General features: G+C 45.6%; 4 protein-coding genes across 4 annotated transcripts; 2 read left to right on the forward strand and 2 right to left on the reverse strand.

The window, feature by feature from the left end:
* Nucleotides 1-6557: 6557 nt before the first annotated feature.
* On the forward strand, nt 6558-10606 carry LOC131287500 (protein O-mannosyltransferase 1). Its single transcript, XM_058316552.1, has 4 exons — nt 6558-6901; nt 6996-7161; nt 8661-8796; nt 8862-10606. The coding sequence occupies exons 1-4, from the start codon at nt 6558-6560 to the stop codon at nt 10604-10606; spliced, it is 2391 nt and encodes a 796-aa protein (XP_058172535.1).
* A 1102-nt stretch (nt 10607-11708) lies between these two features.
* Nucleotides 11709-13840, forward strand: LOC131285537 (fatty acyl-CoA reductase wat-like). The gene is made up of 6 exons (XM_058314394.1): nt 11709-11924; nt 12323-12457; nt 12541-13112; nt 13194-13331; nt 13395-13511; nt 13600-13840. Exons 1-6 carry the CDS (start codon nt 11709-11711, stop codon nt 13838-13840), a joined length of 1419 nt encoding a protein of 472 aa, XP_058170377.1.
* A 67-nt stretch (nt 13841-13907) lies between these two features.
* Nucleotides 13908-15291, reverse strand: LOC131285538 (sperm-associated antigen 1). Its single transcript, XM_058314396.1, has 3 exons — nt 14535-15291; nt 14337-14464; nt 13908-14273 (listed from the first exon to the last, which is right to left on the reverse strand). The coding sequence occupies exons 1-3, from the start codon at nt 15289-15291 to the stop codon at nt 13908-13910; spliced, it is 1251 nt and encodes a 416-aa protein (XP_058170379.1).
* Nucleotides 15292-17299: 2008 nt separating this feature from the next.
* LOC131285539 (fatty acyl-CoA reductase wat-like) lies at nt 17300-25778 on the reverse strand. The gene is made up of 5 exons (XM_058314397.1): nt 25578-25778; nt 24545-25064; nt 23416-23725; nt 23204-23323; nt 17300-17675 (listed from the first exon to the last, which is right to left on the reverse strand). The coding sequence occupies exons 1-5, from the start codon at nt 25776-25778 to the stop codon at nt 17300-17302; spliced, it is 1527 nt and encodes a 508-aa protein (XP_058170380.1).
* Between the last annotated feature and the right edge of the window lie 1500 nt (nt 25779-27278).

Raw genomic sequence — 27278 nt, forward strand, 5'->3', positions numbered from 1 at the left:
CCTTCTGCCTATTTTCGTCTACTTCGAACACTTCTTTTGGTGTAATTTTTATTTCGATTTCCCTCTCCGCAACCCAACACTCTTTTAGCTCGTTCGTTTTCGGTTTAAAGCGACGCACGAATTGAATTGTGCACTGCACTTTCACATTTCCACGGGCATGTTGGCGAGTTGCATTGGCGATTTTTTTTTCCAAACTCCGAGCACCAGACACAGACCACACTCCCGATACTCTACGGCCATTCAAGGGCAACGAAAACGCAACATCGTATCAGCATCGGTGCGATCTCTGGCCTCCCTCCGCCCGAAATGATCGCCCGAGCGAACGCACGTGGGGGAGATCGAATTTTCACTTTTCACCGCAGCACTGGAAACACCTCCCCTTCCTCTCGTGCCCACACACACAAACACAGACACAAAACGGTGAGAAAAAAAAACCAACCAAAACCACTTGCAGCCGTCACAGCCCAATGCACTTGTCGAAGACGACGACGACTCGGATCGGAAAAATCATTTCTTCAACCCACTCGATCGAACGACGCGGACGCTTTCGCTCGCTTTGGATGGCTTCTGTCTTCTCCCGCTTGGCGCTTTGCGTGCCCGGCTGGATGTCGGTTACACCTGTAGGCAGAAAACTGACCACCGCGAATGGAAATTTCTCCCGGCTTTCAAACGAAAGCACACGCTCGACGTTAGCACCTTTTTGGAGATTCGATGAGGGATGTCTGGTTTTCCATCCGGGGACGCTCGTTTGGCTCGGTTAGCTTGCGTTACATGGTTCGAGATGCGATCGTCAGTGGATTCAAACGTTTTTCCACCGGGGTTTTGCTTGTTACCGATCTCTCTCGGTCGTGCTCGTGAAATTAAGGTTTGCTTCACGTATTGCTGGAAATAAAAAAGTAAACAAATCGTTTCAATCAGATTGCAAAGGCATTTATAAAAACAAATTTAAGATGCTCATTTGAAACAAATACATCAACTTCGGAATCCCATTTTGGCTCAATTCTATGTAAATTTCAATAAAATTTGAGGAAAAAATAAAACGACTTTTTTTACAACGACCTCACAATTGTTATCCATTTAAAATGTTACGAAATCAAATTTCTATCCACCCGATTTATTATTGAACGGTCATAAGGAGATCATGGATAAAACATCAAGCGACCTATACAAAACTGATTTCTTATATTAGAATTATCAACAACCCTAGTGAAAAGTAAGTTATGAAAGTGTTCTCTCGAATCGTTCTGATGATTTTTTAATCATAGACAAATCAAAGACATTATTTTACCCTAAGCTGCGTAGAATTGTTGAAAAAGTATGTTGTTCAGTAACTTTGTAAAGTGACTAATGCAATTAAAATTTAATCTCAATTTTTTTTTTAAACTTAAACGCAAAAGTTTTTCCAAAAAGAGCTTTATCAAACTAACGCAAGAAAAACAAACAAAATTTACCCATTTTATATTACTGGTTGTTGACGACACAGACCTAATTAATATTATGGAAAGGTAAGAAAATATTTAGAGAATTTATTTAAATAAAACTCAATTTAAACAGTTTCAATGCTGCTCAACGATTTGGACCCGTCTATTGAGAAATCACAATTAAACAAATAGCTTAATTTCCTTAAACTAAAGTAGGTTAAAAAACACAATCTGACACATTTTAATCGTTTCGCTCTAAGCAAAAGCGTGTTTTTTTCAACCCGGTTGTTTGCATCCTGCGCATGTCGTTTGGTGCAACAAAACCTATCGCCCGACTTCGGGCCATAGATACAAGTTTTTCCCCTCGGGCACGATCTGGCAGCGGCGAGGAAAAACAGATAAGCCGCCTCCGAAGCAGCAGCAGTAATCTATTCAAGCAACACGGCGGAACATCATCCACCGTGGATGTCGTCAGCGTCGGCATTCGGGTAGCATTCCTGAGGAGCATGTTGCTGGCGGTGGACAACCTGTTTTCCGAAGGTTGTAGTTGAAGATGATGATGGCAGCGAACGGGGAATCGAGAGAAGAAGGAAATGAAAAAAACAACCCATCACAGAGAATCCAATCAAAACGGGAAAGACAATCCGTTTTGAGGAGCGGCGGTTTCGATGGATGGGTGATTTCTTATGCTCTAGAGGGAGAAAAAGGCAGCGAACGCAGCAGCATACTCCTCCGGGCGCCCGCTCGAGGTGGATCGTATTAGCAAATGATTACAATTTCAATTGCCCTCCCACTGTGGCCCACTTTTATTTTGTTTCTGCACCCTTGCCCCCGCCGAAGACAGTCCGTGTTAAAGATGGTGGTCCTACGAAACAATTCCAACCGAACGGCCCGCAAAGGTTTCTGATGCAACCGGGCCTAATTGTAGGTGACAAACTGTGCCTTGTGCCGAGAAGGGCGGATCGCTCGAGGGAACGCCGGATTGAAGCGGTTCGAAATACCTTCGTCGGAGGAAGATTACATCAGGCAAAGCCGTTAAAGAGAGGGTTTTTTCCGTTGTGGTTTGGAACAAATATTCAACACGATCGTGAATATAAACGTGGTTTTCGAGGGAGGAATATTGTTGGCCAAATTACCTCCAACTTGAATTTAGCTTCATCCCTCTTTTCCTTCAAAACACATCCATGGCAAATCGCCAAATAAAAAGACACGACTTGATTACTTTGGCACGGTTTATTCCGGCTTCTTCATCGCCTGGTGATGAGACGTGCCCCAGTTAAGCAACAAAACAGTCACCTGAGTTGGGCTGGCTTGCAGCAGATTTGACGCCACGATGAGACGCTGCCCGTGGCACTTTGACGGGTAAATACAGCTACGTATGCATCGCGTAGGAACCGTATTGAGGTCGGTATGATCTTCCCCCTCTAGAGGTGGGCTTTTGATCTCACCATCATCATCCCAGAACGAATTATGAAGTTTGGTTTGATGAGTTTGAAATAATAAAAAGTTAGCACTTATTCTTTGACTCTGTTTCGAGTTTTAAAATGTTTAATCCCACGTCACCCACATATGGGTGACACTCTTATTCGGTATTTTTGATTCTCTATAAAAAACTAGTGAAATATTTTCCATTTTCTAACGGTATATGAAAGGTAGACTTAAGCCATTTCAAGTGACGAATCTGTTTTTTATCTTTTCTTCCTTAATGTAATGCTTTTAAATGGACTTTCAATGTTTTAATCCAATTATTGCAAAATTTAATCTTTTTCATTTTAATTTTGATATTTTGATTTGCAAAGTTTAGTTACAAATTCTTTTTGATACTTTTGTTGAATTTTTTACTTTTTCAACTTAATACTGTTTCTGTTTGTTTATTCTATGGAGAATAGAGCAGAATTTTGTTTCGTTATGATGTCGAAAATTGTATTGATCGAATTGTTGATGCCGAGATTTAACTCGACGAGATTTAACAAACTGTAAAAATTTGGAACAATCTTTAGTAAAAATTTAATCGAAAAAATCTAACAAAGAAAGATGTTTTTTGTGTTTATATTTTGCTCTACAATTTACTTAGGGTCGAACAAGTACAGAACTTGTTAAATATAGATTTCTATCTACTTGATTGATATAATCGTTTTCCTGTTTACCCGATGAGGTATAGAATTTACATTTTTACCCAAACATCAACATTTTAATAACGATATTCATCGTAGACAGATACTTGTTATTATGTAGGAAGATTATAAATTCCCTTCCTGATTGTCAATTTGCTACAAAGCACCACAAACTATGCACCGAACAAAGATGATCCAACACATTCTCGTCTGCTCATTGACTAACCAAAACACAAAAAAACAACAAGTTTGCTGGAAAATAATCAAATCCCGCGCTAGTAAAGGGGGTTTCCCGCCGCATCTCCCATGCAACTCTTTTTTTATTCACGCACCTTCAAAGTGCACCGCGGGGCAGAAATGTCTGCCCATGGCGTTCGTGTGCATCGGGTGGCATTTTGGCGTGACATAATGGATGGAACGGCGTGGACCCGAGGAGTACCATGCGAAGTGTGCGCTCGACCGAGCAGCGTCGTTAGATAATGAAAATTATTAAACTTTAGCCAGACCGTAGAACCGACGCTCGGAGTCGGCATTTCCTTAAATCAGCAAAAAACAAATACCGCCGTTCGTGTGTCTCGTGCCATCGATCGTGGTGCGAAAGAACAAACCGATGGTTGGGAGGGAGAACCGAGGGGTCTTAGCTTGAACGTAACGCTCCCCTCGACGCCCCCTCCGCACGCTTCGCGGCCAGACTTCTTGGGGCCCTTCGAGGCGAGCGCCTTGAGAGATTTGCATTTATCCATTCATTTTTTCGCTTCTTTTTTTATTTCGCGATTGCGTTGGACCTTTGGCATACGCACGCATACAGTGACACAAATGTAAAGGTTAGGCGCCGATTGGAGCCGATTGGAGGTCGCTGAAACTGAAACTGTCCGAAGGAGCTGGACAAGGAATGAAAGGAAGCAATAAGGAAACCACAACCAAACACACATACACAAGCTACCATTTTTTTTGCCATACCTATTGTTCGCGGGTGGAAAGATTCATCACAATGCTTCCTGCTGTTTGGGGCAGCACACGAGCACAAACTTGCCACCGTCGCTTACGGAGTTACGAACACTTTAAAACACACTTCGAGAGGCAAAAAAATATACTAGCGAATGCCTAAACAGCACCTCAACAACACCTCACTAATCATCTCGCGGTGGACAACATTGTCGTGGCGCGAGGGAAATTCCTTTCACAAATTTCACATTCTTCTGATGGATTATTTTCACCCACCCCTTTTCCACGCGCGGTGGCGGGGGTTGCGCCCGAAGGGAATGGAAAACGGGCAGCAAAACAAAAACAACCAACACACAACCACAACGCTCCTCTTTGGCGACTGGTGGTTCTCTTTCTCGTTCACTCTCGGGCCCGCGGCGCGAGTCTAGTCTCTCCCGCTCACACTCACACACAGCGCGATCGTTTCGCGACAAAAATTTGACGATTTTTCCGCAAAAGGGGTTGACAGGCGATCAAAAAGCGCACACACAGCGCACGATCAATAATCACTAGATTTCAATGCACGAGAAAGTTTTCCCGAAATGGAGGATGTTTGCACGTTTGCGGAGGGTAGAAAAAGTTAGCACCAGAAACAGCGAACAGCACCCTTGGGGGGAGAGTAACAATGACATACACTTGCTTGACACTTTTGCGAGACGATGCGAAATCACTCAATCGTCGTGAGATGATGTTCTCGTATGTATTTTCATCTCCAACCACAAGACGAAAATTTTCTTTAACCTTTTGTATCTTTCTCGGTTTCAGTCCTGATATTACAAAAGCACCGCACTTTCCTGGCGGGGAAGTGAACAATAAATCTAAGCACGGCACGGCCGACAACCGATACGACCTCCTCGGGGAAAAAGGTCCGTGCGCGAGCGAAATACAAACGAAACTGAGGAACCTTTTCGACTCGATCGCGCTGCTGATCGTACCCAGCAACTTTCTATACTACGCACACCGCCATAAAGGGCCGTAGGCTGTTGCGTCTGTGTTGGTGGCAAAAGGTGTGCCATCACCTGTAGCTGCGTGAGTGTTGGTAATTCTCACGCGAGATGAGAAGAAAAATCCACCCCATCTAATGTTTGAACCCTTAAGGGTGCATGGTACTCAAAATGCTCTCAAAACAAAATAACAGAGACAAACCTTATTTCAATTGTACAAATAATACAACTAAAATTATTGTTATTTTAATACATCATAGGTAAGTGATATCATATAATGCAGATTTTGTTGAAATTGACAACCGAATATGTTAAAATATTATCAAAAAAACTTGATGAAGCCTGTGGCAAAGGGTTCATTATTAATAACCATAAAAACGTTTGATATTTAAAACAACAGTCGTTTTTCCATAGCTCAACTGTTATTACATACTTTAATCAAGTAACGACAACCAAAACTTAAAACCAAGTCTAACGAAGCTCTTGAATATTTTTTTTTTTTATTTTTTATGATAAATGTTTCATTGTAATCAATTCAAATATATTAATTCACTTTATTCTGTACAAGAAAAAATATGAAAAATTCTGAAAATTACGAACGAGATAGAGAAAAGCAGTTGGAGCAAGAAATTTAATCCTATAAAAAGATATCAGCATGTGTTCGACAACGTGTAAATAAATCTAAGTCTTTAACACAAATTCATCATAATTAAAACTATAAAATTTCTTACTTTGCGCCTTGCGAGAAAAAAGCTTTGCAACACAAAACCAAAAAGCTCACGAAAACGTGAAAATATTTCCCTCCGTGTATCAATCCCCTCTGAAACTGCTCGTTTTGACATTTACCTTCACGAGCTTTCCGAAAATCCCCCCGAGGGTGGTTCCGTAGCGCCCTGTTTCTGTTCCCAATAGTCAGTTTACTGCTCACTTCACGACCAAGCAGAGCTCCATTTTGTACCTGTTGTTGTTGCGTGGTAGCCCACAGGGACGGGGTGCTGCTTCTGCTACGAAAACAGACCGTGGCGTCGATTGCGTAAAGCTGTGTGTAAATGTCGTGGCATTGGTCATCGCGTTGGTGATTTTATCCGCTCGAGATGGAGGTAATTGGTGATTCTTTGGACGGGACGACGGTGCGGAATCGCAAACCGCAGAAAAAGCAACAGAAAGTCACCGAAGAGGACAGTAAACAGAGCGCTGCGCTTGACGAAAACGAAAGACATCAATCAAGCGACGAACCCGCCCCGTTGAAGTCTGGGCATGGTGTGGACAAAAAGTTGAAAGGTTTCACCGAGGCGATTGAGGAAGTCACCAACGGTGACGTCGTCGACGATCGCTTCAACGTCACAATACGAGTGCAGTTCAATGCAGCCACCGTGGGTCTTTTCCTGCTATCGTTTCTGACGCGATTCTATCGCATAACACACCCGAGGGGAGTTGTGTAAGTAGTGTGGTGTGAACTGAACCTCCAAGCTTCAGTGCTTTTCTCCCGGATGTGTGGCATTTTTATCTCTTTCCCCGTTGTTTCGTTGCAGCTTCGACGAAATCCACTTTGGCAAGTTTGTATCGCTCTACCTCAAGAACACGTTCTACTTCGACCAGCATCCCCCGCTGGGAAAGCTCCTTATCGCGGGCGCGGCCGGAGCCGTCGGTTATAGTGGCAGTTTCGAGTTTCCGAAAATCGGTAGCGCCTACGATGAGGTACGTAAACCGAAAAAGAGAAGCCACCATTTGCCAACCGTCCACCAGGGAACCAGTTTTCGTCCGGCCGATTTATTACCCCGAACTCAATGGCGTGGCCGATGAGATTTGAATAGAAAACTGGTTTCAGAAGCTCAGCAAGTCTGACAAGTTCAACCGCAACCTTCACTGCGGAGAGGGGGTTCCGCCCGTTGCGTTTGATTATTTCGCTGAAGATGAAAGTGAAGACGCTGCCCGTCTTCGCTGTCGTGTGCATTACGTGGGTACTGTTTACAGAAGGGTTTAGCAAAACTCGCTCACCTTGCATGATTTAGCGAAAGACGAGTGGGGAACTGATGCAGTGGACTGTCTGATGCCGAATGAAAGTACAGCCTAACTGTGTGTCATTAATATTTGTCAAATGTCAGTGCCAACCATTCTGACAAATATTTTGGCAATGAATAGATTGGGTCAATGTAATAATGATGGTTTTTACCAAAAATGGCATCCTCTTTATCGACGCGTAAGCTTTTATTGGGATTTATTTAAACAAATTTGGTAACTTTGAATGTTTTCTATTTGTTGTCAAGTAATGGTAATGTGAGGCAAATTGACTCTCTGAAAACGTTAACTTCTCGCCGACTTTTCAATATTCCCAATTTTCACAGAATGACTCTCTAACTTCTGTCATCCTCCCAAAAAAGTAATTGACATCGAAACTCTGAAATTGTCATATAAATGAAGACTTTGAATAGTACTCTTTTCCACGCTTCATTTTAAATTGTGGAGCCAAACGGCCCAGGTAGGGAGGACGTTCCTCACGCCCGTTAGTAATTATTTGATCCGAGCTATTAATCGTGATGAGATATTTTTTAAACATCTGCAATGAGAATATATTGAGTTGAATGTGTTTTGCTGCAATGACTTTTACTTCATATATTTCAATATGAAATATGAAAAATTAATAATTTGTTAGTAGCGGAACCATGAGTTAATTTAGCTAGGACATTACAAATAAGTTAGTAGATCTTCCTAAGCCCAAGCCTAAGTTTGTATCTTCAAACCTAAGCCTAATAAGTCGATGCGTATTGCCCCTGATTAGTTTTGTTTCCACAATAAGCTTGCAAGGATTACGAATCCAATTCTGTTCAGTATTCGCTAAGCAACAAAAGTAATTCTATTTAATTTGCAACAACATTTTAACACATGTTATAGCAATCTTCTATATCCTCGGTCCATTCTAAATGTAAAAATTCAAAAATTCACATGAGAAACATTAGGAATGGCAATGAATACAATCTATTATTTCATTGTGTTTTGAATGGCATAATTCAGCTAAAAAAGTGCCGGTGTTGACTCCACCGGGGCAACTTGCCTCACTTTTCCCTATTTAATTTGAATATTTAAAACTAGCATGAGATCTAAATTAATTTTCCAATTAATTGGTAATGATTAACGAGTTTGGTAACTTGTGTTTGTTTTGTTTAAGTCAATATTAATCTCTACAACTTCTTTTCCAGTCCGTCCCAATCTTTGCCCTTCGGTTTGTGCCGGCTCTCTGTGGAAGCTTGCTGGCACCGATCGTTTACTCCATCCTGCGACAGGTGAAACTTGGCCGAGGAGTCAGCATTCTGGGAGGACTGCTCATTATTCTCGGTATGCAAAACATCTCAAATTGCTTGAGACCAAAATAAATAAATTCCCTACCTTTCCATTTCCAGATAATGCCCTGTTGACGCACTCCCGATTCGTCCTGATGGAGTCGATGTTGTTGTTCTTCGCCGCGTTCGGTATTCTGTCGGTGCTGAAGTTTGTCCAGGCACGACCATTCTCTGTACGCTGGTGGGTCCTCGGATCGCTTACGGGCTGCTCTCTGACGGCGGCCATCTGCGTGAAGTTTATCGGATTCTACAGCTACCTGGTGGCGTTGTACATTGTGGGACGGCACGTGTGGCTGGAGCTGCCGGATCGGCGCAAGTCGAACGTCTACATCATCGGGAAGGCTGTCGTCCAGATTGCCCTCGTTCTGGTCGCCTCGCTGGCCGTCTACCTCGGGTGTTTCTACGTACACTTTGCGATGCTGTACAAAGCGGGTCCACATGATAACGTGATGACGAGCGCTTTCCAGGCTTCGCTGGAGGGAGGTTTGGCCTCGATCACCAAGGGTCAACCGTTGCGCATTCAACACGGCTCACAGATTACGCTGAAGCATACCCACGGTCGAGTGTGTTGGTTGCATTCCCATACAGCCGTGTACCCGATCAAGTACAGCGACGACCGTGGCTCGAGCCATCAGCAGCAGGTGACCTGCTACGGGTTTAAGGATGTCAACAACTGGTGGATAGTGAAGCGTCCGGAAAAGGACAATCTCATGGTGGACGACGAGCCTGACTACATCGAGCATGGAGATGTTGTGCAGCTCGTGCACGGTGTCACTAGCCGGGCGCTGAACTCTCACGACGTGGCGTCTCCGATGTCGCCCCTGTGCCAGGAAGTGTCCTGCTACATTGATTACAACATCTCGATGCCGGGGAACCTGCTGTGGAGGGTGGAGTTGTTGAACGGCAAGGAGTCGAAGAACAAGTGGCATGCGATCACGTCCCAGGTGCGACTGGTGCACGTCAACACGAGCGCGGCCTTGAAGTACTCCGGCGAACAGCTGCCCGATTGGGGCTTCAACCAGTTCGAGGTGGTCGCTGACCGACGTCAGTACACGATCGACACCATCTGGAACGTGGAGGAACACCGGTACACCGAGCACAAGGACAAAAAGGAGGTTTTGAACAAACTCCTCACGACGGAGATGATTCCAACCGAACCGACGACCCTCTCCTTCTGGAACAAGTTCTACGAGCTGCAGATGAAGATGCTCCTGCACAACGACAAGCTCGAAAGTCACATGTACTCCTCGGAACCGCACGAGTGGCCCCTTATGGACAAGGGTATCGCGTACTGGATCGATGGTAACTCGAACGCTCAGATCCATCTGCTCGGAAACCTCGTCATCTGGTACTCGGCCACCTTCGGAATCGTGCTATACGTAGGATTCCTCGTGTTCTACCTCATTCGCCGACGACGCCAGCTCTTCGATCTGGATCCGGCAGCGTGGAATCGCTTCCGGCTCGGAGGCGAGATCTTTCTGGCCGGATACCTGATCCACTACCTACCGTTCTTCTTCATGGAGCGCACGCTGTTCCTGTACAACTACCTACCGGCGCTGATGTTCAAGATACTTCTCCTCTGTTTCGTAGTCGACCACTGTCAGCAGGCTATCAGAGCTTCCGGTAGCCGCTCGAAGCTTGTACTCACCATATTCCGCGCCATCCTTGCCACCTGGTTCGCCGGAGTGCTGTACTTCTTCCGACGCTACAGTGTACTCAGCTACGGTACGACGGCACTATCTGCGGACGATGTTCTCGGGTTGCGCCTCAAGGACACCTGGGATCTGATCGTCCATAAACCATAGAGCGTAGAGATGTAGCGCATAGTCGTAGCCAGTACGAAACCAATGTGAAAAAATACTCTGTTTTCGTTGTGAAAATAAAATGTTACTCGTACCTTTTAATAACCTACTTGTCCTATCGAATACATTAATACCTAAAATTCCCCGGTGAATACCACCTGTTGGTTAATTGTTCTAGCAGTTTGCCTTACAATCCACGCGACACTTAGGAATCTCCCCGGCAGCGCAAACAAAGCAGGTAGTAAGCGAGAGAGTGCGTCAGCTCGAGCACTTCTTCAAGGTGAAGTGCACGAAGCGAACCAGAAGAAGAATCGGTGACACCACACGGTCTGCGAAACGCTTCCCTGACTCTGAGGCATGTGTCTTGGCGCAAAAAATAAGACATTTCCCAAACCTTAGCTGACTTCAGTCAAAAAGTATGTGACTGGTACGATGTTTGCTGGTACGTTGCCTAGCGCTATTTTTTGGGGGGATGTAAACACTTGAACTCAGGTTTGCTGGCTGTTGTTGTTGTCGAAGATCAGTTGCTGAAGTATGGCCGATGGTTTTCTTTTGATTGGAATTTCCTTATGGTGCTGATAGTGTTGTTAGCTGGACGAGATCCACATGCGTCATTGATAAACCTAATGTGTTCCACTTACGAATCGGATTCTCATCAGGGTCCAGTTCCTAAGCATAATACCCATTCATTACATGTGCCGGGTAAGTGGTTGTGGTGGTGATACGACCGGTGTGACGCGGTCGAATCCATCCTCGAGAAGGATCTTCAGATCGGCGAACAAAGTTCGAATCAGATGATCACCCCTTCCGAAGGTGTATGCAAAACTTCTCGACCACTTCAGCTTCAAAACAAAGTTTGGGGAACCTAAAAAAACGGTGCTCTCTAAATACACTTGGAGTAATGCGTGGTTTTTGAAGAGCCGGTGGATTACGATATAAGACCGGCACAAGACCGGGAACACTTTCATTGTCGATCGTGCACCAGCGGGAAGAACAGGTCGGAACGAATTTTGAATTGTTACGCTGCATTTGTGTTCTGTAAAGTGTTCCACGTGTGTCTGCGAATTGCGAAGGAAAAGTAATCGTTTGAGTTGTGAGCATAAAAATGGGAGATTTGGGATGTGTACCTGGTGCAGAGGGTGCCATAAGGAAGTATTATCGAAACAAAACGGTACTAATAACCGGAGGAACGGGCTTCATTGGAAAAGTGCTACTGGAGAAGTTACTGCGCTGTTTCGAAGTGAATAAAGTGTTCCTGTTGGTGCGACCGAAGCGCAATAGAACCGTCACCCAACGGCTGGAGGATGTGTTCGAGGATGTGGTCAGTATTTAGTTTCCCTATCTGTTGATACTCTTATCCTAATAACTAACTTAATCGATAGAGGCAATAGAGCTCAGGCCAACGTAAAATTCTACTTTCCCTACTTCAAAGATCAATTTTTAATATTTCCTCCTTAGTTATCCTTCTTAATACCACCAAATGAGTTCTAAATGTTCTCCATTATTTCCTGAAGTTTGCCAAATGAGTGTTTAATTGGGGGTTCCCAGAATGATTTCATCTTATTCAAGAGAGCCATTCAAATAAACGGCAAATAAAAGGGAGAATAAGAAAGCTCAAGAAGGAATAATCAATTAAAAGTTCTTAAGACTCCGCCGATTTTCAAGCTTTGGCGGATGGTTCGCAATAACGCTTCATTGGTATCTCTTTTTTATGTACAGGTTTTCGACAACCTGAAGGCATCTCCGGGAGGCGGGAAACCACTCCTCTCGAAGGTGATCCCGATCGAGGTGAACTTCCAGTCGGACAAAGTCATCAGTGCCGAAAGCCAGCGTGTACTTGCGGCAGAAGTGGAGGTAATTTGCATCAATCGAACTGCCACGAGGTACTCGGGATGCATTCAAGCAGCAATCGCTTACCATGGTTACGACTCCCGCAGATAGTTTTCAACGTCATGGCGTCGGTCAAGTTCAACGAAGACATCGATACGGCACTCGACACGAACGTGGTATCGTCGCGCAAGCTGCTGCTGATGGTGGAACAATTTCCGGCGCTCCAGTCGATCGTGCATGTGTCGACGTTCTTTTCCAACTGCCACCGGAGCCATATAGAGGAGCGGATCTACGGTGACCTGCCGTTCGGTGGGTTCGAAAACATCCTGCGCCTGTTCGAGCATTTGTCGGCGGCGGAAAAGGACGCACTGAAGCCACTTATTCTCGGACCGATGCCGAACAGCTACACGTTCAGCAAGCGCTGTGCCGAGGTGATGATCCACGAGCAGTTTGCCCATCTACCAATTGCCGTGTTTAGGCCACCGATCGTGTCCTCGGCGTACCGGGAACCGTCGCCCGGTTGGGTGAACAACTTCAATGGTCCGGCTGGGCTGGTGGTATGTGCCATTCGGGGGCAGGTGTTCTGGTGCTATGGTGCGGACGATGCCACCGTGCACATGGTTCCTGTGGACTATTGCGTCAACGCGTTGTTGGCGGTCGGTTGGAATAACGCCCAACGGTTGGTATCAGCCTGGGAACGTTTCCTCAAAATGCTCCGCTATTCTCTGACCGATCAACTTTCGTTTCTAATTGCACACAGCACCAGAACAGAAGGACTACTCCATGGTGAGCTCGTACCGGTATACAACTACGCCTTCCGGGACAATTTGATACGAAATCGGGACGCTGGTGCGCTGCTAGCCCGCGGCATAGACTCGTGGGTCGGCCGTATTTTTGGGTAAGAATTGCCTTTTACGCAGTTGAATGAATATTAACTCTACTTCTCTGACACTCAATTAAGCCGCTACACCATCCACATTACATCTTCGATGTTCATGAGGAAACTGTTCATCTGCTACTTGCTCCTCCAGGCGACGATAGCAGATCTCGTTAGAATGTTTACCGGAAAGAAACAAATGTAAGGCTAGCTAATTTCACCAGCAGATATACAAGAATCCCTCTCCTAGTTGACAAATCCCGTCACCTTTCGATATCTTCCTCAACAGACACTACACCAACATCAAACGATTGGTGAACCTGGACGATTCGACCAGCTATTTCCGGTGCCATTCGTGGACGGTGGAAAATGGCAACATTCGGAGGTTATGGGATCGTGTTTCACCCGAAGAGAAGCGGCTGCTACCGTTCGATGTCGAAACGCTCGACTGGAAGGACTACTTTCGCTACTTTGTGAAAGGAGTTGCCGCCGCGTTGCAGCGAATGAGGATAGCGAAGCGACAGTGTTAAGAAGTTCAAGAGTATACTTGGCTATTTTTTCAATGAAGTGTAAATTATATATTTTCTTTGTTATAAATTACAGTTCCTCTATCAAAGGTGTACGTTGGGCGTGATTCTTATCTCTTTGTAACGTTATCGGTTGCTTACTACGTACTGCCTGTTCCTGAGCGCCCTGGCGTATAACACTAGCCGTATCTTTTTTCAGCTGCTTGATCGCCGTCGGGAGCCTATCCTTGATAATTTTCTTCGGTTTCACCAAGGCACTAAAGTCGATTTCATCTTCCTTTGGTTCCACCGGACTATTGCTCACTTCCTCGATCGTCATTCGGAAAGCGTTTGGTGGTGGAAGATCCGGTAGTTGTCGCCTGAGCTCGGCCATACTGCTGAGGGCAATAGAGTTCGATGGTTCGAGACGTAACACCTCGCAGTATACCTTGTAGGCCTAAAAAGATGACAAATTGGGGTTATATCTAACACTACAAACAGAAACAGTTAAGAGTTTTACCTCTCGCGGATTGTTATTTGACTTTAAAGCTTGACCTTTCCTCAATAATGCTTTAACGTTTTCCGGTTCACGTAGTAAGCATTGATCGCAGTCCGCAATGGCTTCCTTGTAACGATGCAGTTTTATATCTGTAATATTCGGATGAGTTTATATTTGCCCTAGCTTACCATTAGTCGAAATTCGACAAAGGGTACTCACTTGCCATGGCCCGATTGTTGAAGCATGTGGCAGTCGGCAACAGCTCCAAACTGCTGCTATACTCCCGGATGGCCTCTTTGAACTCTTTCGCGCGGAAGAAATCATTCCCTTTGAGCCGAAGGTTTTCCGCCAGTACCTGTTTTTCTTGCTCCGACAGTTTCACTTCAGGCGGCAGTTCCACGATTTTTGGAGGTTCGACATTTTTACGATTATTCGCACGGACTAATTCCCGATGGCGCTCCTCGTCAAGATCCATTTTCAACAATTCCGTCTCCGGATCGTACTGGTCCCAGCGCGCATAATCACACGAGCGAATCCTCTCGGCGGGAGGTTTCTCTGAGGCATTGCGTTGTTTGGCCGGCTGTTGATCGGCGTCGGGAATAATTTTTCGCACCGGAGGTAACGTGCCGTCGTCGTCCGGAAGCTCAACGGAGCGAATTTCGCTGCTAAGCGTTTTCATTTCGTCTTCCCAGCGGTTCAACTGACTACACAGTGAGTTCCATTGTTCCTCCGGCATGGTATGGCGTGTAGCAAGAGGCACCTCCTTACGCAAGAGTTTACTATCGGGCCGTAACACCCGCAGCCGTTCCTCGGCGAACGCGGTCAGCTGCGGAAAATATCCTTCCTCGCCCGAGCGCAACACTTTGAGAATGTTTTCCACCTGCCGACCATCGTTGCACTGCCGGATGTGCTCAAAATCCAACTGATCCAGCAGAAGGTCGTACTTTTCCAGCAGACGCGTCGGTCTGTTCGACATTTTCACGCACCCAACGTTCGAAGGGATCTGAATGAACACTCCTAGCAATAGAACTGTCTTACTACGATTTTTAACTCGAGCAAACAAACAGAAACCATCATCATGGCAACGGGTTGCTTGATACGATGTCGTTATAAACAAGTTTTGTCAATAGCAAGGACAATGCTGTGGAGCTGTTTGCTTTGCAACAATCTGGCTCTAGAAAATTTATTAGTGTTGGATTATATTTTATTCATAAATTGATATAACAAAACTATTCCTGGCATTGGTTGAAATGGTGAGCCGTGAACTATTTTTTCAATTCAAACTTGCCTTGTGCATTGCTGTAAAGCCTACATTCAGGGGTAGTCCAACGGCTGTATTTTGAATACAGTTTGAACTGAGTTAAATCCAATTTAAAACCAGTTTGAAATGCGAAAAGTTTTAATAATTCAATATTTAGTTTACGCAACTGAACCGCTAGTTGATCAAAATAGTGATTTACTGAATCATTAAAACAAATCTTGGCTCAATCGTCGATTATGTAAGTTGCCACAAAACCTTCGATTTCTTGATGATAATTTGCAATTGCTTTTCCTTGCAAATAGATGATAAGATTCATTGTATATTGAACTATAAATAGGATAGATAAACTGATAAAAGTACTTTATCCCTTTATAAACAGGAGTTCGAAACTAAATCAGAAAAACAAAATACTGCTTTACAAAACATGCTTTCGTCCCATTATTAGTTACGCTTTTCCAGTTTGGAATAATTGCGCACGAACGTTCATTAAGAAACTACAAAAAAAAACAGAACAAGATTCTCAAAATAATTCTCAATCTGCCACCATGGTACAGCACACGGTCATTACATGAAAGAACTAATTCACCTATGATAAGTGACTTCCTAGAAAATCTGAACTGCAACTATTATAACAAGTGTGAAATGAGTAGCATGTACTTTATAAATCAACTTGTTCTGCATAAGAGATAAGTAAATAAGTTAGACTAGGTTAAGATTTAGGTTAAGTAATGTAAATATTATAATTTTTTTTTTCTTTTGTCTGAGGGTTTTTTTCCAAATTTTTTCCCGCGTTACGGAGTTCAATGGTTATCATTTTCAAAATGGCAATGCCAAAAAGTATTCAAATTCAACGTGGAAAACAACAAGTGAACCCGGTACAACTGTATTAAAAATGATGTAAATCACCAACATATTAATTCAAAAATAAACCATATACTACTACTATTCATTGTATATTAACTGAAATTTTTCTTGTAACTTTTTAAAACCTACTTCCTAGATAAAAAGAAAATAATAAAACCCATCTTTTACGAGATCAACATTGAACATTTACATCAGTCACAATCGTTGTTCTTTATTACGATTAATTCACATCTGAATCGAACAAAATAAGGACGTGATCAATGATCAAATGGAAAAATGACAAACCTTTTTCTTCCTTCTTTAGCACATTGTGATAGAACACGGCTTCAACGGCGAATAACAACAATCGACAAGTACAAAAAAGCCTACAAAATGTTTATTTATTTATTAATTAATTTAATCGTTATCATTTGTGGAAAAAAAATCTGTCACTGAACTTTTCAGGTATCTTAGCTCTACGTAGCTAGTGGCAAAGTTGTTGTTGTTGTTGTTGTTGTTGTTGTTGTTCTTGGTTTCATTTTTTTTTCTTTGTTTAACTTGTTATACTTTATTTTAATGATTTTTGTTTGTGTTGTTGATGTTTTCCGTTTCCATGTTTGAATGTGAGTTGTGTATGTTTCATTAATTCTAGATCAATAGTTGATGCTGCTGATGCTGCTACTACTGCTGCTGTTGCTGCTGCTGTTGCTGCTTGTTGCGTACGCCGATGGGTTCTGCTTATCCCAATCCTGCAGTGCGCACGTGTGTTTTGATGTGTTGTTTGTGTGTGTACGCGTGTGTGTGTGTGTTCGTGTCCCATTTTCCGTCCTTAAATTCAACCTAAATAAATTGGAAGCGTACTGAGTTGGAAAGGGGTTCTTCACACCTTGTTGAAGAGGTTTTTGAATATTTTCAGCGCTATGATAAACACGGAGCTCCACAGCAGGTAGAACAGGCCGCTGTTGAGCTTTTTCGTTTCCCGCAGCTTCGACTCCTTCAGCTTGCGCTCGGTGATGCTCGGGCTGCTGCGCGGGGTGCGCGGCTGGACGGCGTACTTGATCACGCCCGGCACGAAGTTCCGGTAGTACTCGGTCCAGTCGATCTTCCTGATGTCGAGCGGAAACAGTTCCGCCTCGAGCGGTGACATCTCGTCGCTGATCCGGCGGATGTTGGCGTTCGTCATCTTCCAGTCGTTCAGGCAGAAGAAGCGCAACACCTCGCTCAGCGTCACCATCTTGGAGAACAATCGTTGCATTCTGGAAAGCGTGCCGAAAACGAGAACAACAAAAACGGACCAATGTCCATGAAAAAACTTCGCGACATCCGTTCGAAAGCGTGCCCCGGATTGGCGCCAGGGGAAGCACTTTGCCCGTTTGTTTGCGCACGCTAAAGCGCCATGCCATAGTGTTTGTACACCATCGAAGGTTAAGTACGCATCGCCGGGCAAAACCGAGCGAGGAATCTGTGTCGCGACGCGCATACGGCAAACAAACGATCGTTAGGATGCTTCACGAGGACGCCATCGTCTCGTAATCGAAGGTAACGTCGACATCGACATCCTTCCATTGAGGACGCACCGGTCAGTCGGTCCGGCGATAAATTGGAACATCACGGAAAGGAATCTGGCACGGACTCGTCGCTCGGCTGACCTACGAGCTGACATAACTGTGGCCGAGGCGGCTGCGATGGCGGCTATGTAATCGGTATGTCGCGAGGTTTCGTGCTCCCAAAAATTAGCATCATCACACCAGGCGTGTTTGCAAAACCGGATTATTATTATCCTCTTTCATTTTCTTCTCCATTTCATACTTCTTCTCCGAACGGCATCGATGTCCAGCATCGTCACAATGGATCAATCGATGCGGGTGCTCGGAGAGGGTAGATGAAGGCCTCCCCCAGCCCCCCCCCCCTCGCTCTCCCCACCCACACCCGTGGTCGAAAGCGAATTTTGGGTCACGTGAGGTTACATAAAATTCGGAGATACGCCTGTCCCGCCCACTCGAATACCCGGCGAGGTAAAAATGACCCACGACGTCCCCCGCGCGGCATTAGAAAGAAGAAAAAGGGGTCACTCATTGTTGGGTTTCGCTGTTACGGACGGGCTTTAATCCTTCATTTCTTTTCGTTTTCCTTAAGGTAAAGGCCTTTCCCGTCTGCGTGGAACTGGTTTAGGCGACGATCGTATGATCGATATGTCAATCGAACGGAATCGGTTGTGGGAAGCCTAAATGGTCCAGACACATCTTTTGCTTTTCTTTTGCTTCTAAATTTATGCTTCGTTATGTTGGGAAGGATTTTTTTGTTTACAGTTTATCGAAAAGGTGAAGGTTTCGTATACATGAAATCGATATATCGAGCGGCAAAACAAATAAATATTAGTAAATCGTGATTGTTGCTTTTGTTCTGTTTGTTGCTTTCAGCTTTGGTAACTCGTTAGATCATTATCAATCAGCTCAGGTAACCCATAGCTTTAACATTATTTCTTACGATGGATTAGTTAATTGTCTTCAAAAGAGCTTAAACAAGAGAAGAAGAAAAGACTCCCTTGTCAGAGAAAATCGCACGTCGAAAATATTTGGCTAGTTGTCTGATGTTTTAGCGCAATTTCAATTCTATCGTTGTTGTTTGTAATTTATGCAATTTATATAGCGATCATGAACTGTTTAGATGCTATAGGAAATCTTCTTATTATCTTGTAAAAAACTTAAACTCATTTAAGGAACAGCAGCTTGACTGAATTTTTTTTAGCAACTCAACATTAACTTTGAATGCAGGAGACATTCGCCTCCAAATTGGTATACAATGTTTTTAAAATGTAAAGGTTCAAAGATCTTCTCAAAACAACAAGAACTACTAAAGTTGGAATCATCAATTCTTATAACACAAAGTAGTTAAATAGTACAACATTTCATATTTTGTTCGAGTCATGCCTGATTGATGATCAGCTCCAGTTTTTGTTGTTTGAAACTTTCTACAACAAACTCTTCGAATACAAATATAGCGATTAAATTTTCGATTACACAAATACTTTTTTCATCCGCAAAATAAGGTAGAAAAAAGGATGCGAAAGGTCTTGATCCAGCTAGGACGTGCGTTCATTTGCAAGTTTTTTTAACGCATGTTTGATGGAAGAGAATTTGATTGAGATGATCATGAACTCTAGAGAGTAAAACTAGAAAAAAATCCGTACGACTTGAAACCAGACCAGATTATCAGACGAGATAGAACAATCGGTTGGTTAACCGAATTGACGATAATTTGCACTCAATTATGTAATTAAACATCAATGTTCGAGTTCAGCTTCCAAGCTCCAATCGATAGTCATAAAGATCAATTTTCTATCTTTCCATCAGTCTCAGGATCTGTGCTGGAGTAAGACCATTTAGAAATCTAGTAGACATAAGTCTGATGCAATTGGTGCAACAAAGTGGTTTAATGTGCAAGAACCGACACAAGAGTTCTACGCTCCAACAAACTGGTCTAACTGCTTCCGAGTCGTTAGAAACATATACCCTTTCCAAAAAAAAAAACCGATCTGCTGTTGCGAAGGCTTTGGCAATAAGGCGAAGGTAAAAACAAGTTAATACAGCAAGGGTGCATTCTCGCAGAGGTCACAGGGAACGGCGCTTAGACGCAGATCACTCTCAATGGTGCAATCGATCCGAATGGTCATAAGCCCTCCGCACCACTCGATCGCCGTCGGGGTCCGTGTCCGAATTCGGTGACATGGCCGTCCACTAGCTGGTGGCAAAATCTAAGCAAATCGCAACGCAGACCCTTGCAGTTATGCCCTGTGGACCATGTGTGGACCGGTGCGATTGCGCCATGTACGGATTCGCACGGAGCGGTTCAGTACCCTTTCCGACAACCCGTTGACCGTGGCATGTCCGTTTAGACAGAAAAAAAAACAACAAACGGTGGGTTTGAAGCACCGCAGGGACACCGTCGCAACAGGTGCAGGAGATTGCTTCGGCTCGAGGCTGCTGCCGAGGCGTGCGTTCTTATGCTGCATCCGAGACGACGATGGTGGCGTACGATGCTGCGGGCGCGTGATGATATATCTTTCGCGTGCGATTTCGCCACTCCACTCGCCATCCACTCCAACTAATTGCACAAACTCGGCCTGCCGCCCGCCGTAACGGTCTCCGCGGGTAGCGTTTATTTTCGTACGGTCCCCGCGCGCATAAGAACCAATTTACTCATTACTACGGACTCTTACCCAACACCGATCCGCGGGCCCGGCGGTACCGTTAACAAGCGGCAGGCGTACACACTTACTCCCGGGCTTGATTAGTTTCTTCCCCCTCGACGCACCATCCCGTCCGGCGGCAAGTCTGCAATATGTCCGCGGGGCTAGAGGCTGCCCGGTTGGATTACGAACTTGCACGGACGACGATGCTGTCATCCGACCAGGGACCGGGGCGAATCACACACAAGGTCAGCTCTGGCCGGGTTGCGCACTGCAAATAACATGAGTTCTACCACAGATTCGGGGGCGAACTCCCGACCAGACACGATGAACCTGGTTTCGGTCCCTCTGTGGAAAAGTTTGACGAGGGTAATTTCCTTCAAACTGTGATCGATCGAGATCGATTAATAATCAAACCGAATACAACCGAATGGGACGGAGGTGTATCAGCCCCTGTGGCATTTGAAGTTTTATTTTTTTTATCCACAAATCGGACATCCCCTTCACAAGAACCCTTTGGTATATTTATCCAAATAAACACGAGCATAAACATATGTACCTATGACACAGCACAGGTTAAAAGCACCCCTGTGTTGCTATTACTATTAAATAACTTATCAACCTACACCGGTTACCGGTGAACTCCTTCAGAATTTCACATGAAAGCAGTAGGACTTCGTGTTTTCCCTTGTGAGTTTTTCTTATTCATCAGCTTGAAGAAGGACAATATTGTTAGGTGTAAGCAAAGGATAAATCCCCAAGAGCCCTAGTCTAGAGTTGCGGTTAATTTATTCATTCCTTGTTGTTTCCCCCAACATAAATAAAAGATAACCAAAGCAATGAGCTCCTTTTCTTATACATATCTGAGAACCAAAATGGAGAAATTTGAACTGAGATCGAGAGGAAAGATATGGGAATAGCTCAAGCGCCGTTTTCGACCGGATTCATACCTATCATTCGTTGATTTGATTGCCATAATTGATCCACGGATCGTGATTCCGCGCTGCAGATGTTGATATACCGTTTGCAATAATTTGCCAAACACTCACGTCTATCAAAAGCGACGTTGATCAAACGAAACATAGAAAGCGATGTACCGTTTCAAGCAATAAAGGATTTCCAGTTTTGTTTGTCTTCATGAAAATCTCCCTTCTATTCGGTTGTTCTGCCAGCTATTCTGCAATTCAGCGTTCAAAAGAGACAATTTATCTCCACCCAAATCTGACGAGGCAAGAGTCCAACCCAAGTTTGTTTGCGACCACAACCCAAAGTAATCTTTTTTCCTCGGAAAAACGCCGCAGTGAGTAAACCGATCACTTTCCCCTTCGGCGCTGGCTCATTGTTTATGATCGCGTCGGCTGATCACGTCCAGAGAGACGCCTCTAACCTCTGATTTGTAGCACTTCGTCGTCATGAACTAACCCATCTCCACACAACCTCGCCTGGGTTTCCACTATTAAATCAATCCCAATGAGTCATCGCCCTCTTGGTGGGTGATCGAACTACCACTACTTCAGGGTGAAAGCGTTCAGCTGATCATCACCCCAAAGCCGGCTCAACACAGACCCGATTCGGTTCGCTTCTTTATCGATTTGCTTTGCCGGGGTTTTTGATTATGATTATAATTATCAAACAGTTAAGGTTGAGCCAAAGCCTCTTTGACGCGTTGGATGGGTAGGAATTTGCATGCCTTATGTTTTTTTTTTGGTTTCAAAATTCGCGCGCTTCATTATTACCACCACTAGCGAATAAAAATGAAAAGTTGTACTGTCCTATTTCTTTTCCAGCTGCATCTTCCCATTTCATCCAGCGCGGCCTCGTCGTCGCCGCGGTTTAACCTAGTTTCCGGCGCTTTTTTATGTTTTTCGCCATTGATTAAACACAGCACAACGCCACAACAACAAAATAAACCCATCGAAACGGTCGACGCGGAACGTGCGCAGAGGATCGTGGGGCCACAAGTTATGCACAGCAGCGCCATCGAAGCCAAACCGGAGCAACAAACTCTCGCGCGGAATTTTCTTCGCGAAACCTTTGCAGTGTGCTTGCGCCTTGCGGCCCCGTTTATGGCCCGCAAGGCGAATAGCAAGGGGGTTCCGATGGGAGGAACGCTTGCGGGGCGGTGACGGCGTGCCAGTTATCCACATGCTGTTTCGTATCCTCCGCAGAAACCATCCCCCCCGTTCCCCCGTAGCTTTCGAATCAACCGAATGAAACGAAAGAAAAGGCTCCGAAGCGAGCGGGAGTCATCGTTCCCGTTACCGCCCGGAGAAGTCCCGGTGACTCTTGCAAATCTCAGCTGACGGATGATAGCCCGCTCCCAGCGAAGAGTCTCTCCGGGAGATGGCTCAATGGTAAAGGCACTCCGCGGGACTACGGGAAAGCGACCGGTTCGGGCTGGTTTGTTTTTCTTTCACCTTCACCAGGCGCGGTTTCCCGCCCGGCGACTCCGTAACCTTCAATCCGTAACGGGGCTCGGAAATAAAACCGTGTCAGGAGCAAGCCACTAGCCGCACACTTAGCTAAGCCGCGTTGGAGTGGCTGAGTTTCGGGTAGGGCAAACGGCGAAAGACAAATCGGGCAGCTCACACTTACATCTTTTCCTTTCCGGTGAACGTGCGGACCAGGTCCAGACAGAACGCCTGGAACATCATGATCCGTTTGCAGATTGCGTACCGGATCGGATTGACCGTGATTGTGCCGGTAAAGTATTTTCTGTTGGATGGAAGCAGAAAAATGGAAACGGTGGAATTTCGTTAGTTCGTTAGGTCCAAGCATGGGTAGGGGGGGACGAGGGGATTACTTACGCCACTAGTTTTCGGATCGGGCCGAGACCGCTGAAGAACCCATTGATCACCTGGCCCCAGGTCCAGAGGTTGCTGTCGTCGGTGTAGTTGTAGACGGGAATGGTTTTGGTGACGACGCTCGATTTGCTGACGTCGTAGGCACACATCAGCAGTGCGTTGACGCAGAAATCGACCGGTACGATGAACGGCTTCTTCTTCGGATCCAGCAGGGCGGCACTGTACAGGCCCTGGGACAGCGGCACCACCATGCCGCTTGGCCCGTTGAAGTTATCGATCCATCCAGGTACGGGTTCCCGGTAGCTGGAGGTCACTGTTTGGCGGAGGAAGAAAGACACACATCACCGGTTAGGGGATTAGCTGTTCACGTTTTATGTAGTGCCCGGGGATTCCGCCTAAGCGAGCTCCTCACCGAGCTAGAGCTGCTCGATAGAGTTTCTAAGGAATCTTATCAGACCTTACGTAATTCAGCCACGCTAAGACGATACAACGATAATGAATTATAGCTCGTTTTATCCGTATCAGGTCTTGCTAGGCTATCAAAAATTCAATTATCTACGATGGTCACGTGCCTAAGTTAAGTTATCTCACAAAAATAGAATACCTAACATTACGATTCTGCATCTTTGTGATAAGCTGTAAAGAACATTTGTTGCAGCGGTTCCTAAACCATTCCACACCCGATAGTATCCAACTACATGAGTTATACCTCATCTGCTTTTCAAACCCTGTTATGATGTTGAAATTTTGAATTTCTTGTATACGAAGAACCTCGTATTCTTTTCGACATACTCTCTTAGGCACATTAATTTTAATTTTAAGTACTTAAGGTAAAGGTTTTCCTGTTTCGACCAATTCGTCAACGTTTTTAAAAGATCTGACTATTGTCAATTACTCATCGGTTACCAATTATGTTGTGGAACCAAAAAGGCGGAGAGAAATTAGGTTCTACTTGATATGACAGCTGGATGATAATTGTGACTTTCCAGGAATCAATTCTGGGTGACAATCCTGAGTATCCCAGAGTCAGGTCACAAATAGGGAGATTATTTGTAAATGATCTCAGTCGCCAAAATGGTCCCTGGCTACAATTCGACCTGGTTCAGGGGACATTCCCTTAAAGGACACTTACCTATCGGTGGCCGAAAGATCCCCACCGGCAGGTGGCCGAACTTGTCGCGCACGACCACCTCGGCGCACTTTTTGCTGAATGTGTACGAGTTCGGGAACGTGCCGAGCACGACCGGCGACAGGAACTGCTTGTGGTCGTCCTGCAGCTTGGCGAACGTGTTCTTGATGTTGTCGTACCCGCCGAAGCCGATGTCGTCGTAGATCTTCTCCTCGATTATCGTCCGGTTGCAGTTCGAGTAGAACGTCGACACGTGGATGACGGACTTGATGCGCCGGGCACCGCTGAGCAGATTTAGCACGCGCCGCGTACACTCGACGTTCGTCTCCAGGGCCTGGTCGAGCGCCTCGTTGAAGTTGACCGAGGCGAGCAGGTTGAACGCCACCTCCACTTCGCTCCGCAGCCGGTCACGCAGCGCCGGCTCCAGACCGAGATCGTCCCGCTCGAAGTTTACCTCCACGGCCTCGATCTTATCGAACAGCCCCTTGGCCGCCTTGGTTTCGCTGCGAACGCGGTCGAATAACTGTACGGGCACGGGGGTGGGGCAAGGAGATGGACGAATGATTATTTAGCGGTGGAAGAAGAAGCAAAACACGGCGTGATAGATATGCAACCAGCTGCATTGCGACGCCACGAAGTGGTCGGCCGAGCGGTGTAGCGTACTTATTAAATCAAACAAACTCCGGAAGGAAGAACTCAAGAGCAGCCGTGACGCTGTGGACTGTGAAACGTAAGACCTGCTTTTCTAGATGTACCGTAAACGAGGGAGAGTGTGCTCGGCACAGTAACAACTACGGAACGGGATAGGAAAGATAAGTACCACTTCCCGCTAAGGCAGATGCTCCACGAGGAAGTAGTGCGGAACAGAATGAATCTTGAACGCGTCTATCGTCTATCCAAGGTCTTGATTAAATCACAACCGGTTGGTCATCGTAGGCATGTTTAGTAGAATGTATGTCACAGGTTTTGTTCCAATTGCCTTCCATTCCGCGAGTCCAACGTCCACATGATAAACGGAGCAGTGCACAACACTTACCACCGACTTTAGGATCTGCTCTAACCGCATCTGCGCACTGTAGTCCCGCTTCCGGCGTATCAGGACGTATATCTTGCGTGCCTCCAGACATCGGAGCAGCTTCTCCAGCAGCACCTTCCCGAGGAAACCGCTGGCGCCCGTGATCATCACGACCGAGTCCTGGTAGAACTCGATCACCTTCGACCCACAGCTGTCACTCATGATGCTGGCAATATTTTGAATCGAATGCGTAACGATACCTCGACTCCTGGAAGCAGGCCGGCCTTGATTCGGTCGATCGGACGATGATGGAACGCCCTTTACACTTCTCTTCTGTTTTCTTCTTCTCTCGGAACACACCTTGTGGGAACCTTCACTAACCTTGGCTGCGTCTTACACACGAACGAACAAACGAACTAACAAACAGACGGTCAAACAACTAAACCGATCACCACGCCACGATCCACACCTGACTTGCACTGGTGTCACACACCGGGAATGCACTGTGTATTATCCTACGATCATCGATATCGCGATCTACAAACGCACACACGCACACACACGCACACACTGAATTTCGGTGCTATTGGCAACTTATCCGCGGCATCCGAACAGCACCCGGATTCACAGCCACTGTCCGAAATATTACACCTCTCCAGCACTTCGCTGCGCGGGAACTTCTGGAAGAACTTCTGTAAAGGATAGGAATGGCACGCCGGTGGGAGAAAGAAGAGAAGAAAGTTGAGTTTAATCAACGACGCCATGTCAAGTGGATGATGTCGTCGCAGACAGTAAATCTATATTGTCTACCATTCGCCTGATTTCGTCCCTTTGTTTGATTGCACTACAGCTCATGCAGTTGTCCTCCGCGTGAATGTTTCCGCGAATGGCGCTAGGGGGAAAACTCACTGCACATTCTCCAAACGGTACTCAAGCAGGGTTATAACACACAGAGGTGCGTGTACTTAGATGTCCACCCTCGTGCCCTAGTAAGTACAACACACCCTCGAGCTTATCAGAAAGCCATGTACAGTGGGCGGAAGACCCACAACGGTGACAGTTCTGAATGGGGATTGAGAACTCGCCTCAATTACCTCATCAGTCGCACGTAGTTCAACCGCAGTGCAATGACATGTAAACAAACGCCAGTGTCCTTGCCATACACTATGCAGAATTCGTCCGTGTCGTTCAATAGTCCATTCGCTCGGCCTTCTTGGATCCAACGGCGTTAGACGTAGATGCGTGCCTCACAACGTCAAACAGGGGGGCACGATTTGCACTTTAAATATTAATCAATTTACAGCGTTTCCGTTCTCGTGTGGTGTGCTACCCCACCTCTCTCTCTCTCTCACTATAAATATTTATTTTCACGCAGACATACGTAACCGAGCTGATTGTCCGAGGTTGTCCGCGACTCTAAATCCGTCAAATGGAGCTTGCTGTCATCCATCGCTCTCAGTACGAAAAAAAAACCACGTGCACGTGTATGCCTCCCCCTAGCAATGGGGAAGGATCGGTGCGTGGGAAGGTAGGTGAACCCGGCGGAGGAACCGCTTTGCGATGGGGGAAAGTTGAGCAATAAGCAATGCGAGCAACTTGGCCGAAGAAGTTCACCACCGGGTAGATGACTACACAGTCGTCAATCACCACGCCTAGTATCACCGATTAGGATGATGACTGATACCAGCACCATAACCACCGCCACCACCACCACCACCACCA

Source organism: Anopheles ziemanni, chromosome 3 (assembly GCF_943734765.1).
Source record: "Anopheles ziemanni chromosome 3, idAnoZiCoDA_A2_x.2, whole genome shotgun sequence".
Lineage (NCBI taxonomy): Eukaryota > Metazoa > Arthropoda > Insecta > Diptera > Culicidae > Anopheles > Anopheles ziemanni.